Below are 15351 nucleotides of genomic sequence, written 5' to 3' on the forward strand. Positions count from 1 at the left end.
CCGGTTTCCTCCCGCGTGCCGAACGCTCGTAAATTATTTAATAGGAAATATCCCAACGCAGTACCCTCCTGAAAGAGTTTTGGCACTCGGCGATGCTTAATTGAAAATGTCATATTGTTTCGATTTAAAGCTTTCCTGACTGCAGGGATTCATCTTCTTGGTTCTTTCGGTAAAGTCACGTAGTAGGGAAATAATAAAATAATAACATTTGTACATTTTTTTGTATTTTATTCTGTTTTATTTTTATTACTTTAAAATTTCCCTTCTACGTGACTTTACCGAAAGAACCAAGAAGATGTCATATTGTTGTTACGCACGATGCATAATCAGTACCCTCCCCGTCATAGGAATGTGGAATTTCGAGCACTGGCTCAGAGCTGTAAAGGCGACGCTGAGCTCTGCCTCGGTGGTCATTTGAGAAGGAAATCACTCTAACTTGAAGGGGGGAAAAAACTATCTTAAAACGCCATAAATAGGGGGCTCGCGAGCTACATAACTTGGCAGCGTTTCTGGGTAATTTATGTGAATTGTAGATAACTTACGCTGACAGTACCATTACATATAAGCGATAATAATTTATTCACAATCCTGAGCTGCGCTAATTATTCCTCGTTGTTGTTGTTGTTGTTGCGAACTTTGCTGGGAGACTCTCACGATGCGTCATTTATCCCGCAAGACTGGAGGAAGAGCAGAATAATAATTCACGTTGAAGACAGTTTTCATCTATCCGTCGTCCTCAATCACGGGGTTTATCACGGATCTTGGCATACGAGACTTTGAGATGACCCACGACGGTCCGTCTGCCGATGCTCAGATGCAAAGGCCACTGTACGGCAGATGTTGTGATTTTTGTTTAAAAGAAACAAAAACACATTTGTGCGGTACAGTACTGCGTTGGCAGCGGCGCACAATAATGCTGCCTTGAGGGGCAAAGATATATATATAATTAGCGACATTTAAATATGATAGGTCACATTTGAGGCAATTACCATCCTCCCGAATGGAGGATTGGCCATTCTTCTTGTAAGATTACGGGCCATTCCCCGACTCGCCGCTGATTATACACGTTATATATTTATTCTATTCTGGGCAGTTTATTCACAAACGTGACTTTTTGTAATTTTCAAGTCTTTTGGTCCTGCCAATTGACGTCAACTCCCACAATGGAGTGATTCACATCCACAGCGATTCGATGGCCTGTCATCATGATTCCCAGTCGCGACTGTGCTACCTTGCTGCTATTTCATCATGGGACCTCCTTTGCCAGTACCAAAATATGATAATAGGGTTTACCCCTCTTTTTCTGACAACAAAACAGCTGTGTTAAGATGTTAAAACACCAAACTGAAACCTTTTACAAGGAATCATGTCTACATTAACCACAATGCTTGTGGTCAGACTGGAAACAAAAAACATACTCTGATAATATATGCATTGTCCTTGAAACTGATTGGTCCACACCAGAGACAGCTTTCTTTTGAGCCTCGTCTCAAACGGTGTTAGACCAATCAGTTTCAAGGACAGTGCATCTATTATCAGGGTATGTATTTTTGTTTGCATTCTGACCACAAGCATTGTGGTTAATGCAGACATGATTCATTGTTAAAGGTTTCAGTTTGGTGATTTAACATCGTAACACCTGTTTTTCTGCTATTGTTTGTAAGTTTTTTTGCCGATTCTAACACCCGCGATTCGGTGCGTATATCGTAAGCTAAAGCATCGATATTCAGCATGTAAATCGATGCATCGTGACAACACGACTATCTGGCCTGCCCCAGCACAAGCCACTCTTCGTCTCTGTAGATGATCTAACGTTAATAAATGTTAACGGACTGTACGAATAATAAAAAAAGCAACGCTCAGCACTGCACTTTGATAATGCATGAGATAAATTCAATAATGATTAAGGAGGAGGTGCAGCTTTCTTTCGCCAGCGAGAGACATTGGGTTTGTATGCAGTTAAATCAGACGTTGCATTGGCGTTTGAATTATTGAGGAAAACGAAATGGGAAAATCTTGAATTACGGCATGCTTCCTGAAGTGGTACGCGTCCCTACAAGCTCGTGCCGTACACATTCAGCATCGCACCGCGGTTTCACTAAATCCCCAGAACTACGGCGCGATGCAAGCAACATACGCCGTACGTCTTTACACAAACGACGGTCGTGCTGGGGGGGGGGGGCAGTGAGTGAGCGTTTGCGATGCTTGTGCCTCTAAGGGGATGCACGCTGGGCACTATGCGCCCGTGGTGAGTGTCAGATTTAATTATCTGGAATATCGCATGTTCAGACTCTTTAAGGCCAAATTTCCGATTAATTTAGAATTTTGTATTTTCGGATTTTAATTGACTGACTTTGAATATTTCGCACTGCTTATGCACCGAATGTCACCATCATGATCAATGGCGGAGCCAGGAATTTCAGGTGGGGGGGGGGAAACCCCTCCAGCAATGAAAAATGATAGAGGAGTTGTTAGAAAGTAAGGACTTGTCCCTTGCTTTTTATGCGACGCGTGTGCGGCGATGGCGCAGCCATCGATCGAGGGTCGAATTCGAACCATGTGTGATCGGCATCGCGCTCGCTGAAGGTGTTTGCCTTCAGGGAAGTCGTGTACTGTGTAAGCAACTGCGCACAATTCTGTGAGTCACTTATAACTGCTTTGCCGTTACTTATCGCCAATTATGGACTCAGACTATTGTCCTATCATCTCATAGAATTTCTGGCACATAATAATACGCTACACAGTGGCAGTGGGGGTCGCAAAATGCCGATTTATTACTAATAAACCCCAATGATCTGGGGGCACGTGTCACCCCCCCCCCCCCCACTGGAATCGCATCTTTTTTTGCTACAATCGCATCACTAAAACAGTAATTTTCATCTAAATATTTTGACATTGTATTAATGCACGCAGAAACTGGCGTCACACGATTGCCCTCTTGGTGGGATGAGCACAGAAGTGATCTGACTGAAGTTTAGTCATTTCCCGCGATGGCACATTTTTGCATGATCTGAAATTTCACAGCCAGGCCCCATCTTCAAATTTTTGGGATTAATAAACCTGGGAACACATCCCTACCGTGCACCGACACAAGCAAATATCTTTCAATGCTTGCTTACAAATTGATTTGTATCTCAAATGTGAATGGGTGAAAAGACTGATTTCAAACTGGGTCACAATTCAAGCGAAGAAAAATGTACATTTAAAATCTTGCTGTTGCTTTCTCACTTGTTGGGTGTCTCGTTTTGTCTTAACTGTAGCTTCGCTCACTCGATTAGCGCAAAATATATCATTGACATAAATTAACGCAAATCATCAATAATCGGCTGATAGACATGATGCAATGCGTGCGACGGCTGAATCACATGCGTAGTAATAGATTTTAGTCGACAAATCTTTGCATGCTTGGTACAGTATCTTCACAGATTGTATGTCGTAATCAGCACTAAGTTAAGCCAGAACCAACTCCCAAACGCTCTTCCATAACATGATGTTGGCATGCCACAGCCACCTTGCTTCGTCTTGTCACAATCATATAAAGATGTTCATAGGATTATAGAACTATGGAGTATAATAATATCGGAGTAGTATGGACAGGTTGGCCTTGTATTCTAGTCGTAGTGCCTTTCGCCAAGCCTCACTACTCCGTGTCAGCTGCATGAGCATTCTGTGAAATATCAAGTGACATCCAAGCCCTGGCCATAGTAAACGCAGTTTGCCGGGACAACTTGACGTGCGATGTTGGTCTGCCAGCTTGGATCGGACCGAGCTCCAGCCGCGTCATCAGTCCCCCGCTCGTCTCCGCTCAAACCGCTCCGCACGGCAAATCTACAGGGGCAGCTGCACACGTGTTGAATAGAAAAACATACTAAATCTGCCTGTGCGCACCTGCAGTCCATACCTCCTGTGCATACTATTTATTGAGCGAACGTGTTTGCCTGTGACCTTTACACAGTTAGAGCACCAGATACACAATGTTTTAAAAAAGAATGTACTTATTTAACGCACCGAGTATGTCGATGTTATATTTGCGAGCGGGCGTCAGCCCACGTAGCCAGAGAGCCACGTGACAGCCTCCTCCTCCTCCTCCTGCACGTGCAGGGCAGAGGTCGCAAACGGGTTTTGATTCCTTACCCGTGCCCGTACCCGGCCGCACCAGGGTCGCAAACGGGTACCCGTACCCTACCCGATACCCGGCTGCCCGTACCGGGCCGGGTATCGGGTAGGGTACGGGTACCCGATTGCGACCTCTGGGATGAAGCCATGTTGCATGCGCGGGTGGGTTGATTCTAGGAACTTGAATTGTGAGAAGAGACAAGACGTTGGGAAATGAGTGACAAACGGTTACTCACCAGTGACTCACGGCCTACTCGTACCTGGCCGCACCGGCCGGGTACGGGTAGCCGGGTATCGGGTAGGGTACGGGTATCAGGTACCCGATTGCGACCTCTGCCCCCTGGTCACGCGAATAACATCTCACCCGTTGGCCTTTGGAAGAGCGCCCTTGCGTTCGGACAACTTCACCTACGTGATGTCGTGGTGCTGCTGCCAAGCCCCGTGTATCTCCCACATCACCCTGGTCACGTCAAATCAAAACAATTGATGAGCGCCTTTTAGTAATTGCGGCCACTCTTATAGTGCGAGGCTATCGCCGTGTCTCAGAGATGTGTAGAAGTCTGCAGCGGTGTCGTTGTGTCAGAATATGTATTTAGACTGGAGTCGTTTATGAGAATAGATTCTTACGCTGACGATACTCGCGTATAATCGCGCGCGTGATAATCGATTTTTTTAAAATATATATTTGATGCACCGTGCACATCCGACTACGTCCACTGTCAATACGCAGCGATGCCGTCGGCTCCCTGTTGCGATTGCTCGATGGATGTTTGGCATCGCACAACCGCGAGCGGTGGCGGCGATAGCTTAAGAAGGCCGTCATCCAGCAGTGGATGGATCACGACCGTTCACGATGATGATCCCTCTGACGTGACAGGGTCTCGTGACCCCTGCTTGCAAAGAGAGGCCACTGCTGTACATTCACGACGTAACAAAGGATTGGTCCTCGAATCAGACGGCGACCCTAAGTCGTGATGATTCATCAAAGTGCGAAGGGGAAGAATTGTTACCAGTCTAATGATCAGTGACCATGGCAGTAAGCCATCATGTTTTTGTGCTTAGTAGTCCTGTATCTATTTGATTTCATCTCCTACGTTCAGGCACGCAGTTCCATGCGGCTGCAATTAGGACCTAACCTTTCAATGTTGTTTTATTCCTTCCCCATCCCAATTATATTCGAGCTGTATTATCGGCATCCTGTCAGCGAGAAGAAGTGATTCCGTTGGGAACTCTTTGACGGCGCTAGCATTTTGTGTCGCCTTGTGTCAGCTGCCTCGAAAGACGCCGTCGCAAAGGAGCTTTTGAAATCCCTACAGTAGGCCACGTTTTATGCCTGATTTCCAGAGGTGTGGACTCGAGTCATGTGACTTGGACTCGAGTCAGACTCGAGTCATGAATTTGATGACTTGCGACTCGACTTGGACTTGCATAACAATGACTTTGTCCCACCTATGAGATGTGGACTCGAGTCATGTGACTTGGACTCGAGTCAGACTCGAGTCATGAATTTGATGACTTGCGACTCGACTTGGACTTGCATAACAATGACTTTGTCCCACCTATGAGATGTGGACTCGAGTCATGTGACTTGGACTCGAGTCAGACTCGAGTCATGAATTTGATGACTTGCGACTCGACTTGGACTTGCATAACAATGACTTTGTCCCACCTATGAGATGTGGACTCGAGTCATGTGACTTGGACTCGAGTCAGACTCGAGTCATGAATTTGATGACTTGCGACTCGACTTGGACTTGCATAACAATGACTTTGTCCCACCTCTGCTGATTTCCCACACTAAGGGGTGGGGAACAAAATGTATAAGCCCAGAGCTGTCAACGCGTACCGTTTACCCCGTATTCTTGTACAGGGAAATTGAGTTTTCAAGTCCACACGGCGTACAGCCGTTTCAATCCTGGCAATTTTGTCTGTTTGTGTTTCTCCCGTGTGACGGGACTTCGACTTAAGAGCCGCGTGGCTCACAGGGCTATACCTAATAAATGAAACTTGAAACTTTTTGGATGGACGTTGAGATTTATAAGGGCACTGGGTGACCAATAAGGTCTGAATTGGTCTGTAATAAGGTAGGCAGCACTGATAAGGGGTTGACAGATATGTAAGCCCTGGACAACATGTTTATCGCATGGTTATTCGGTACTTATTTTTTGGTCACAGAACTCTTTATGGTTGGTTTACTCTTCAACAATAACCTTTAGAACAGGACACATGAAGGGATCACGCGGGCGGCTCTGCGAAATCCGCTTCCGTGGGCCATTCTCAAACACGGAGGCTTCCGCTGCTGCTGCGCGAGGAATCCCATCGCGAACTTGGGTCTCGAGTCACGATTCTGTTGTAGGCACAATCGCGATAAAAACTGAAAAAAATGATCTCGCAGTGTCGCGGAACATTTGAGTGACCATCGCCAAAGAATTGTCGGATGGCTGCGGAACGCGAACCGTCATGCGCGTACGTTACGTCGAACTTATTTCGCACCTTACGTAGCCGACCGCGCTGGTCGGAGGTGCGGGCCAAAGGACAACAAACTAAATCACAATAAAAGCAGTTGACCGGCAGACCGCAGCCAGCTCATCATCTCGGTGGAGAGAATGTCTAAGCTGGCAAGGCAAGGGCTCACCCGGCCGCGTGCCCTTCGCTGCACAGCGCGTGCGCCGCGCGTGTTGACCCGCCGATGCCAAACGTGCATCGGCGAAGGAGGCCGGGATTGAGATTGACTGCTGCTGCCTGCGTCTGTTGTCGCTTCGAGCGAGCGTCCAAACGCCCACTCGCTGCTGCCGGTTCCGCAGAGCCCCGCTCATTAACGCTTGGCGGCTAAGACGGAGACGACGGCGGCGGCGTCTCGGTTAAAGCCGCGCTCGGAGCTCTCGGTGCGCGACGTGATTAGCGCTGATTTGCCTCTCGAAGGAAATAGCTGAAGGTTCCTGTGGCTCATTACTTGCGCTCGCCTTCGGCCGCGGCTCAGTGGTCACGGGGAAGGGGTGTTGCCGCCTCCTCTTCGGACAGAAGTTGAAGACCACGTCTCGGCCTGCAAGGACATCATGGACACGCGAGGCCTCTTGAGAGGGTGTATTCAGCCTCGGCTCGCTCTCGTCTGTGAGATGCTGCCACGGTGGTGGAGTGGTGAGCACGCACTGGGCTTGCTGTGCTAAATTTGATTTTACAGCTCTTTCTCAGAAAGGAACCTGGCCACAAATGATAGAGCAACGAAGCAGCTTACCGTGTGGAAATGTATAACGGTCAAATACTCTCTAAACGCGTGATTTTGATTCTAAATGTTGAGGGGGAAACCGGAGGACTCGGAGAAAAATTCACGCGACCATGGGGAGAGAGACACGCAATCTCGAACTATACAGGCGTCAGGGTTGGGATCGAACCCACGACCTCCTGCACACCAGGCGAGGGAGTTAACATCTCACCACCGTGGCGAAATCTTCCGGTTCATTTACCCGGCGCGGCAGTTAAAACGACAGGGAAGTTTCGTAAATTCCCTCCTTACCCCGGCCTCTGTCCATCAAGCGGTATATAATTGAGCACACCGGAATTTGTCGATTGGCAAGTCGTCTGTATGTACGAATGTTGAACTTCTTTCGCACCCTACGTAGCCAACCGTGCAAATCGGAGGTCGCGTATGGTGGGGTAAAGTGTGGTGGGGTAAAGTGTGGTGGGGTAAAGTGTGGTGGGGTAAAGTGTGGTGAGGTAGAGTGTGGTGGGGTAAAGTGTGGTGGGGTAAAGTGTGGTGGGGTAAAGTGTGGTGGGGTAAAGTGTGGTGGGGTAAAGTGTGGTGAGGTTGAGTGTGGTGGGGTAAAGTGTGGTGGGGTAAAGTGTGGTGGGGTAAAGTGTGGTGGGGTAAAGTGTGGTGGGGTAAAGTGTGGTGGGGTAAAGTGTGGTGAGGTAGAGTGTGGTGGGGTAAAGTGTGGTGGGGTAAAGTGTGGTGGGGTAAAGTGTGGTGGGGTAGAGTGTGGTGGGGTAAAGTGTGGTGGGGTAAAGTGTGGTGGGGTAGAGTGTGGTGGGGTAAAGTGTGGTGGGGTAAAGTGTGGTGGGGTAAAGTGTGGTGGGGTAAAGTGTGGTGGGGTAAAGTGTGGTGGGGTAAAGTGTGGTGGGGTAAAGTGTGGTGGGGTAAAGTGTGGTGAGGTAGAGTGTGGTGGGGTAAAGTGTGGTGGGGTAAAGTGTGGTGGGGTAAAGTGTGGTGGGGTAGAGTGTGGTGGGGTAAAGTGTGGTGGGGTAAAGTGTGGTGGGGTAGAGTGTGGTGGGGTAAAGTGTGGTGGGGTAAAGTGTGGTGGGGTAAAGTGTGGTGGGGTAGAGTGTGGTGGGGTAAAGTGTGGTGGGGTAAAGTGTGGTGGGGTAAAGTGTGGTGGGGTAAAGTGTGGTGGGGTAGAGTGTGGTGGGGTAAAGTGTGGTGGGGTAGAGTGTGGTGGGGTAAAGTGTGGTGGGGTAGAGTGTGGTGGGGTAAAGTGTGGTGGGGTAGAGTGTGGTGGGGTAAAGTGTGGTGGGGTAAAGTGTGGTGGGGTAAAGTGTGGTGGGGTAAAGTGTGGTGGGGTAGAGTGTGGTGGGGTAAAGTGTGGTGGGGTAAAGTGTGGTGGGGTAAAGTGTGGTGGGGTAAAGTGTGGTGGGGTAGAGTGTGGTGGGGTAAAGTGTGGTGGGGTAGAGTGTGGTGGGGTAAAGTGTGGTGGGGTAGAGTGTGGTGGGGTAAAGTGTGGTGGGGTAGAGTGTGGTGGGGTAAAGTGTGGTGGGGTAAAGTGTGGTGGGGTAAAGTGTGGTGGGGTAAAGTGTGGTGGGGTAAAGTGTGGTGGGGTAAAGTGTGGTGGGGTAAAGTGTGGTGAGGTAGAGTGTGGTGGGGTAAAGTGTGGTGGGGTAGAGTGTGGTGGGGTAAAGTGTGGTGGGGTAGAGTGTGGTGGGGTAAAGTGTGGTGGGGTAAAGTGTGGTGGGGTAAAGTGTGGTGGGGTAAAGTGTGGTGGGGTAAAGTGTGGTGGGGTAGAGTGTGGTGGGGTAAAGTGTGGTGGGGTAGAGTGTGGTGGGGTAAAGTGTGGTGGGGTAGAGTGTGGTGGGGTAAAGTGTGGTGGGGTAGAGTGTGGTGGGGTAAAGTGTGGTGGGGTAAAGTGTGGTGGGGTAAAGTGTGGTGGGGTAAAGTGTGGTGGGGTAGAGTGTGGTGGGGTAAAGTGTGGTGGGGTAAAGTGTGGTGGGGTAAAGTGTGGTGGGGTAAAGTGTGGTGGGGTAGAGTGTGGTGGGGTAAAGTGTGGTGGGGTAGAGTGTGGTGGGGTAAAGTGTGGTGGGGTAGAGTGTGGTGGGGTAAAGTGTGGTGGGGTAGAGTGTGGTGGGGTAAAGTGTGGTGGGGTAAAGTGTGGTGGGGTAAAGTGTGGTGGGGTAAAGTGTGGTGGGGTAAAGTGTGGTGAGGTAGAGTGTGGTGGGGTAAAGTGTGGTGGGGTAGAGTGTGGTGGGGTAAAGTGTGGTGGGGTAGAGTGTGGTGGGGTAAAGTGTGGTGGGGTAAAGTGTGGTGGGGTAAAGTGTGGTGGGGTAAAGTGTGGTGGGGTAAAGTGTGGTGAGGTAGAGTGTGGTGGGGTAAAGTGTGGTGGGGTAGAGTGTGGTGGGGTAAAGTGTGGTGGGGTAAAGTGTGGTGGGGTAGAGTGTGGTGGGGTAAAGTGTGGTGGGGTAAAGTGTGGTGGGGTAAAGTGTGGTGGGGTAAAGTGTGGTGGGGTAAAGTGTGGTGAGGTAGAGTGTGGTGGGGTAAAGTGTGGTGGGGTAGAGTGTGGTGGGGTAAAGTGTGGTGGGGTAAAGTGTGGTGGGGTAGAGTGTGGTGGGGTAAAGTGTGGTGGGGTAAAGTGTGGTGGGGTAAAGTGTGGTGGGGTAAAGTGTGGTGGGGTAAAGTGTGGTGAGGTAGAGTGTGGTGGGGTAAAGTGTGGTGGGGTAGAGTGTGGTGGGGTAAAGTGTGGTGGGGTAAAGTGTGGTGGGGTAAAGTGTGGTGGGGTAAAGTGTGGTGGGGTAAAGTGTGGTGAGGTAGAGTGTGGTGGGGTAAAGTGTGGTGGGGTAGAGTGTGGTGGGGTAAAGTGTGGTGGGGTAAAGTGTGGTGGGGTAAAGTGTGGTGGGGTAAAGTGTGGTGGGGTAAAGTGTGGTGGGGTAAAGTGTGGTGAGGTAGAGTGTGGTGGGGTAAAGTGTGGTGAGGTAGAGTGTGGTGGGGTAAAGTGTGGTGGGGTAGAGTGTGGTGGGGTAAAGTGTGGTGGGGTAAAGTGTGGTGGGGTAAAGTGTGGTGGGGTAGAGTGTGGGTATTCTCCCACCTCTTCCAAGACGTCTGGCCAGTGTGGAAGAGGAGGCCAAAACACCGATCTAAAGGAGCTCCTTGTAGCGTCCTCTAGTGGAAGGGCCCCTTTTGCCAACGGCGGCGTGAGCGAGCTGTTACAGCGCTGCTCCTTTGCCTCGGATCTGCTGGCTCGGTGACGCTCGCGCAGAGGACAGTCCCGTCGCGTTCCAGACTCACGAGTATAATTTTTCAGTAAGACTGGATCGAGAAAAAAAATACAAATATATTTTTATCTGATAGAATCAACTTTTTCTTTCCTGCCAGAGGAAGACACAAATCCAAAAACAGTGAGCAGCTCTTGCAGCGATGCACCGAGGACGTTCGACCCGGGCTGTTTGACACGAGTCTTACTCTTCGTCCATGAAAACGCAAAGATGTTACTAGCGACTTACCCAACCCACCTGATGTAGTAATTTCTACACCAGAATATGTGCCCGTTATTCGACCCTTTCACGTCTCCGTCTTTTCCTCGACCTTCCGGCGATTGGGATACGCAACGTTGTACAGCGACGCGAATAAATTGCGCCCGGTGGATAACGTCATTTTCCACTGATCAATTGTCGATGCAGTTAATTGGAGGTGTGCGTTTCAGCGCCCCTGGATAAGTGGAGTGCCGCTGCGTCAAGAGCTATCAGCTCTGTGCGGACGGTAAACGGGAGTCGTTATGCAGATGGAGGCACACTGCAGTCACATATGGCTTTGCCGAAAATATCAGGTTTTGAGGAATTGTGGCATCAGCCATTAATCATTGACTTGCCCATCGACCCAAGGAGTAACTACGTAGCTATGGATTATTCCTTGAGTGTTTCTCAAGCCCAGCCACACAGCGCAAAAGGATATCGTATATCAATGGTCCGCCATCTGATCGTACAACAGGACTCACAATGGGTGAAGGGAATGGCGTATTCGGGCAGCAGATGCGCCGTTCCACGTCCTTCCTTCCGTTTGGGAAACGAACCTTGACGCCGGCTCTTGGCGTTGCCCGCTGTTGTTCGTCGTTGCTTGGCACTGATATTGCGTGGCGGCTACGTGGCTCAAGGGATCACCGTTTCCATCCGATCAGTACGCTGGCAATGCCGAGATCCTCGCTCAGAATCCAATAGTTTCGCCAAAGAGTTTCACGAGATTTTGTCGGCTCAATTAAATAAATTGTTGTTTTTTTGTTACTCCTCAGAGTGACCTTCCCCAGATCTGAGGTTCGCGTAGAACTGTTGTGGCTGGAGGACATCTGCCACTCTCTCGCTTATCCAGTGGCATCCTTCGTAAGCGTCCTCCACAGAGGTGGATCGCTGATACCATTGATATCAAATGTCAACAAGTTCACTCAGTCGTCTTGGTGCACGTTAGCCCATCGCTCCTTTTGGGTATACCGCACCCATTCACTCTCCTTCTACCCAGCCAAACACGAGTTGCTAGGGCATGCCGGTGGCTTGCATGATAGAACATTTCCCAGGCGTATCCGAGTATCTCTGAGCTCCTTACACAATCCAACCTCGGCAAGCCCAGAATGGATTGTAGGCGGTCCATCGTGAATATTGGAGGCTGGCAGAGAGGTTGTTCCTGTGAAGGAGGCCTTGTTTCGCAGACGTACATAGTTTGAGTTTAGTTTGATACAAACAAAATAAAAGATGATTGCGTGCCGCAAAGTTGCATTCCCATGCCACACTTCTTCTCTCGCCGTCTCCCACTTGAAAAGTATTTTTTTATTTCCACTGGAAGAATCCGGTGAGCAGTGAAGCTCTTTTTCACGAACATCCGGTGATCTTGAGTGTTTAACATTGACCAACATCTCGGTACTCGGGCACAACAAAAATCAGCAAGCTGTGTTGCCGTGTCAGCGTTGCGTGTCGCCGTGTCATTGCAGAGCGTTGGTGGAGGACTCAGCTGCCCGCGAGACCCGGCCATGTTCGCGTTCCGCCCGCTCGCCTCGCCGGCCGACGTGCTGGGATGCAGCCCGGCCGTCCCCGGCTCCACCGCGGCACCCGACCCGTGACCCCCGTGACCCCCGTGTCCCTGGCCCCCTTTGACACCCGCGAGGCTGTCGCGTCTTTGTCGAGGCTTGACCATTCCACGGTTTATTTACGGAGTCGCAGGCGTGGCAGGAAAAACAAAAAAACGCCGTCGCAGCGCCGTCGAACTGACTCGGGCAAATCGCGACGGCGATGTCGGGGAAAATGCAGGCCGGCTCGATGGGAAAAGTGACGCGAAAGTTCATGGGTTCGTGTTAATGTCACAACGGGTTTGAACTTAGGGCACAGTTATTGCGATGCGGTGGGGGGGGAGGGAGTTGCAACGGGGCAGTTTCGGAGCGAGCGGTTTGCATTCGTGCACGTGGGTAATGAAGAATGTAATGAACCGATTTAATCCGACGACATCTAGGCTATCTGATGAAGCGGTCGGAAATGCGGGCGGCAAAGAAAAAATGCATTCCAGCCGTGGTTGTTTCGCAGGAGGCAGCCGTCGCCTTATGCAAGAACGGTGCAGCAGAGTTAGCGAGCGATTCCAGGGGGAAATGCGGTGCGATGTAGAACCGGGTAAAGGAAGCTGGCTATAATCGTGCCAATGCGATGATCTCTGTCACGTGTGACAGCGAGGGTCCGAGGGACGGCATTCCAGGTCATGCGGCGGTTGCTGAATGGGTTTACGACGACGCGGACTGTGAACGGCCGTGCATATCGACAGCTCTCGCTCGTTCATTCAATGTGCAGAGGGGAAAGGTAGCGAAGGTGATGCTTACGTTGCCACCCGTCCCGGTTTTCCAAGGATTGTTCCTCTTGTTGAGGCAGCTGTTGCCCTGGGAACATCTGTAAGTCTTCCCGGGACGTCACTCTACAATACACCATGGCAAAACAAAGACGATATATATTCACGAATAGCTATCCCTTTCTTCCCATGATACGTCTTGGATATTTTAGCTCCGAGGTGCCAAGTCTAAACATAGCAGACACGAAACGCCGAAGCTAGACTACATTCTTCCTCATGCTGTGTTTTGCAATTTGCTTTTTCGGCCATAGCTCACTGCAAACAGTGTGTCTTTGGGTGCCATTTGCTTATCGCCAGGCCTCTACAATAGCCTATTACGCGCCTGCCAGTACAAATTTGTGTGTATTGAACTTCTTTCGCACGTTACGTAGCCAACCGTGCTCACATCGGAGGATGCGGAAAAACCCATCAGCCCACAGAGATCTGCTCCACCCCACGGCGTCTCTCTCGGTGGCTTCTCTCGACAAGCACGACGATAACGCCATCCGCCCGCTCGCAAAAGGAACCGTTGTCTTCCCGAGACACTTGCTGTCGCCCCGAAGTGTTTACCGCACTATCCAAGGGCGTCGTTGTCAACCCACCGCATGGCAAGTCGTTCGCGAGGCGTTCATGAAACACTGTCGGACTGCTCACTGGGTAAAATAACCACGAGATGATTTCTCCCAGCATGCACTGCTCTCGTGTAAACCGTGGAATGTTCAAAATCAAAGAAAGAGTAATGGGGGGGGGGGGGGTAACACCGCTTGGATTTCTTTATTTCTCCCCCCAACCCCATGAACACATGCAATGAGAATCCTCAGAAGCGGTCGCTTGTCTGAGAGACGCCCCGTGGCCAGTTCCAGGGGGAGTTTTTATTTTGTTTTGTTTCTCCAAACGAAGAAGAAGAAAGTGTTCTGCAGAAAATGCAAAGTTGTCGTACTGTTCAGTGAATGCTGCCTTATCTTGCAAGTATTTTACACGTGTTTCCTAGGTACGCATGGACGGTTAAGTGTGACGATACCAATTCGTTTTTTTTTCAATGAAATAATTTATGTTTATCCTCGAACCGTGGTGAAGTTTTCTTCGTGTTTATTTTTCTCGTCGGTTACGCTTAAGTGCAGTATATTAAAGTGGATAAAACAGAATTGCTTTTTTTTATCATTCTCCATTTTGGCTTCGTAATATTTATGGCCTGGCAATGGAATGCAGTCTTTCTTTTTGAATTCATCAGTCCCCCTGTGTAATGTGAGTGTCCATGGACGGACGCCTTCGCATCAGGGCTAGAGCCATTGTGCGTGTCGTGGTGGGTGGGTGGGGGTTGGCACAGTAGGGGGCACAGGTGGTGCATCAGCCAGTCATCTCGGTCATCTCAGTCAGTCGACCCGTGGCACCTGGGTCTGCCCCGTGACCTCCTGCCAGCGGGCGTTCGACACTTCACGTGACCTCAAGGTGCACATGGCCTGGCACAAGCGTCGTGGTGACGTCACCACCACTTAGTGGCGAATGGCGGTTGTTGTTGTTGTGGGGGTACGGACACGGGCAGCACGTTCTGTAGGACACAGCCAAGAGACGTAACATTTCGGACGAATCTCGACCACCGTTTTTTTTTTTGGACCACGCGTGCGTCGCCTCCTCCTCCTTGAGCCAGGCGACGTGAACTCAGATCGCGTCGACGACCGCCCAAGCAGCGGGCAGTAATTGGCGGTAGTATTAGCGAATATCGGGTGAGTGTACATCGGTAATCTAACCAATAACCAACGGGACTCATTCCCTGGTGGGACTCCTCCATCCAAAGTGTGGCTGCGTCCCTATTTTACACCATGTTTTCGTGGCCGGCGACTCGTGTACACCAGTCCAGCCTGCACTGCAATGCCGATTGTTCAACTTGCCTTACGATAGAGCTAGGCCTCGGCAAGGTAAGGTAAAAGTGTAAAAAAACCGAACCTACCTTTACCCTACCTTTTACCTTACCACAATACAATCACTCTACCCTACCTTTTACCCTTTAGCAGGTAAGGTAAAAGGTAAAAAGTAACGAGCCTACCTTTACCCTACCCTTCACCTTACCCCTTGGCATGTCGACACCTTTACCCTTTACCTTTACCCTTTTACCCGGTAAAAGGGTAAATTACCTTACCTTGCCTAGGCCTAGATAGAGCCCAGGTGTGTGCGCAATTAGGCAG

At 50.0% G+C, this 15351-nt stretch overlaps 2 protein-coding genes across 3 annotated transcripts in view; one reads left to right on the top strand and one right to left on the bottom strand.

Moving 5' to 3' along the window:
* Positions 1-14463, top strand: part of LOC144944111 (uncharacterized) — a 41096-nt gene extending 26633 nt beyond the window's left edge. For both annotated transcript variants that reach the window (XM_078872186.1, XM_078872187.1), the window contains exon 5: positions 12291-14463. In XM_078872186.1, the coding sequence (XP_078728312.1) occupies positions 12291-12419 (129 nt within the window). In that variant the 3' untranslated portion in view covers positions 12420-14463. The remainder of the gene's footprint in view (positions 1-12290) is intronic.
* The window catches only part of LOC144943931 (fibulin-5-like), a 610861-nt gene that overhangs the window by 223222 nt on the left and 372288 nt on the right, over positions 1-15351 (bottom strand). The gene's annotated exons all lie outside the window — the stretch shown is intronic.

This window comes from Lampetra fluviatilis, chromosome 33 (genome assembly GCF_964198595.1).
Source record: "Lampetra fluviatilis chromosome 33, kcLamFluv1.1, whole genome shotgun sequence".
Classification (NCBI taxonomy): domain Eukaryota; kingdom Metazoa; phylum Chordata; class Hyperoartia; order Petromyzontiformes; family Petromyzontidae; genus Lampetra; species Lampetra fluviatilis.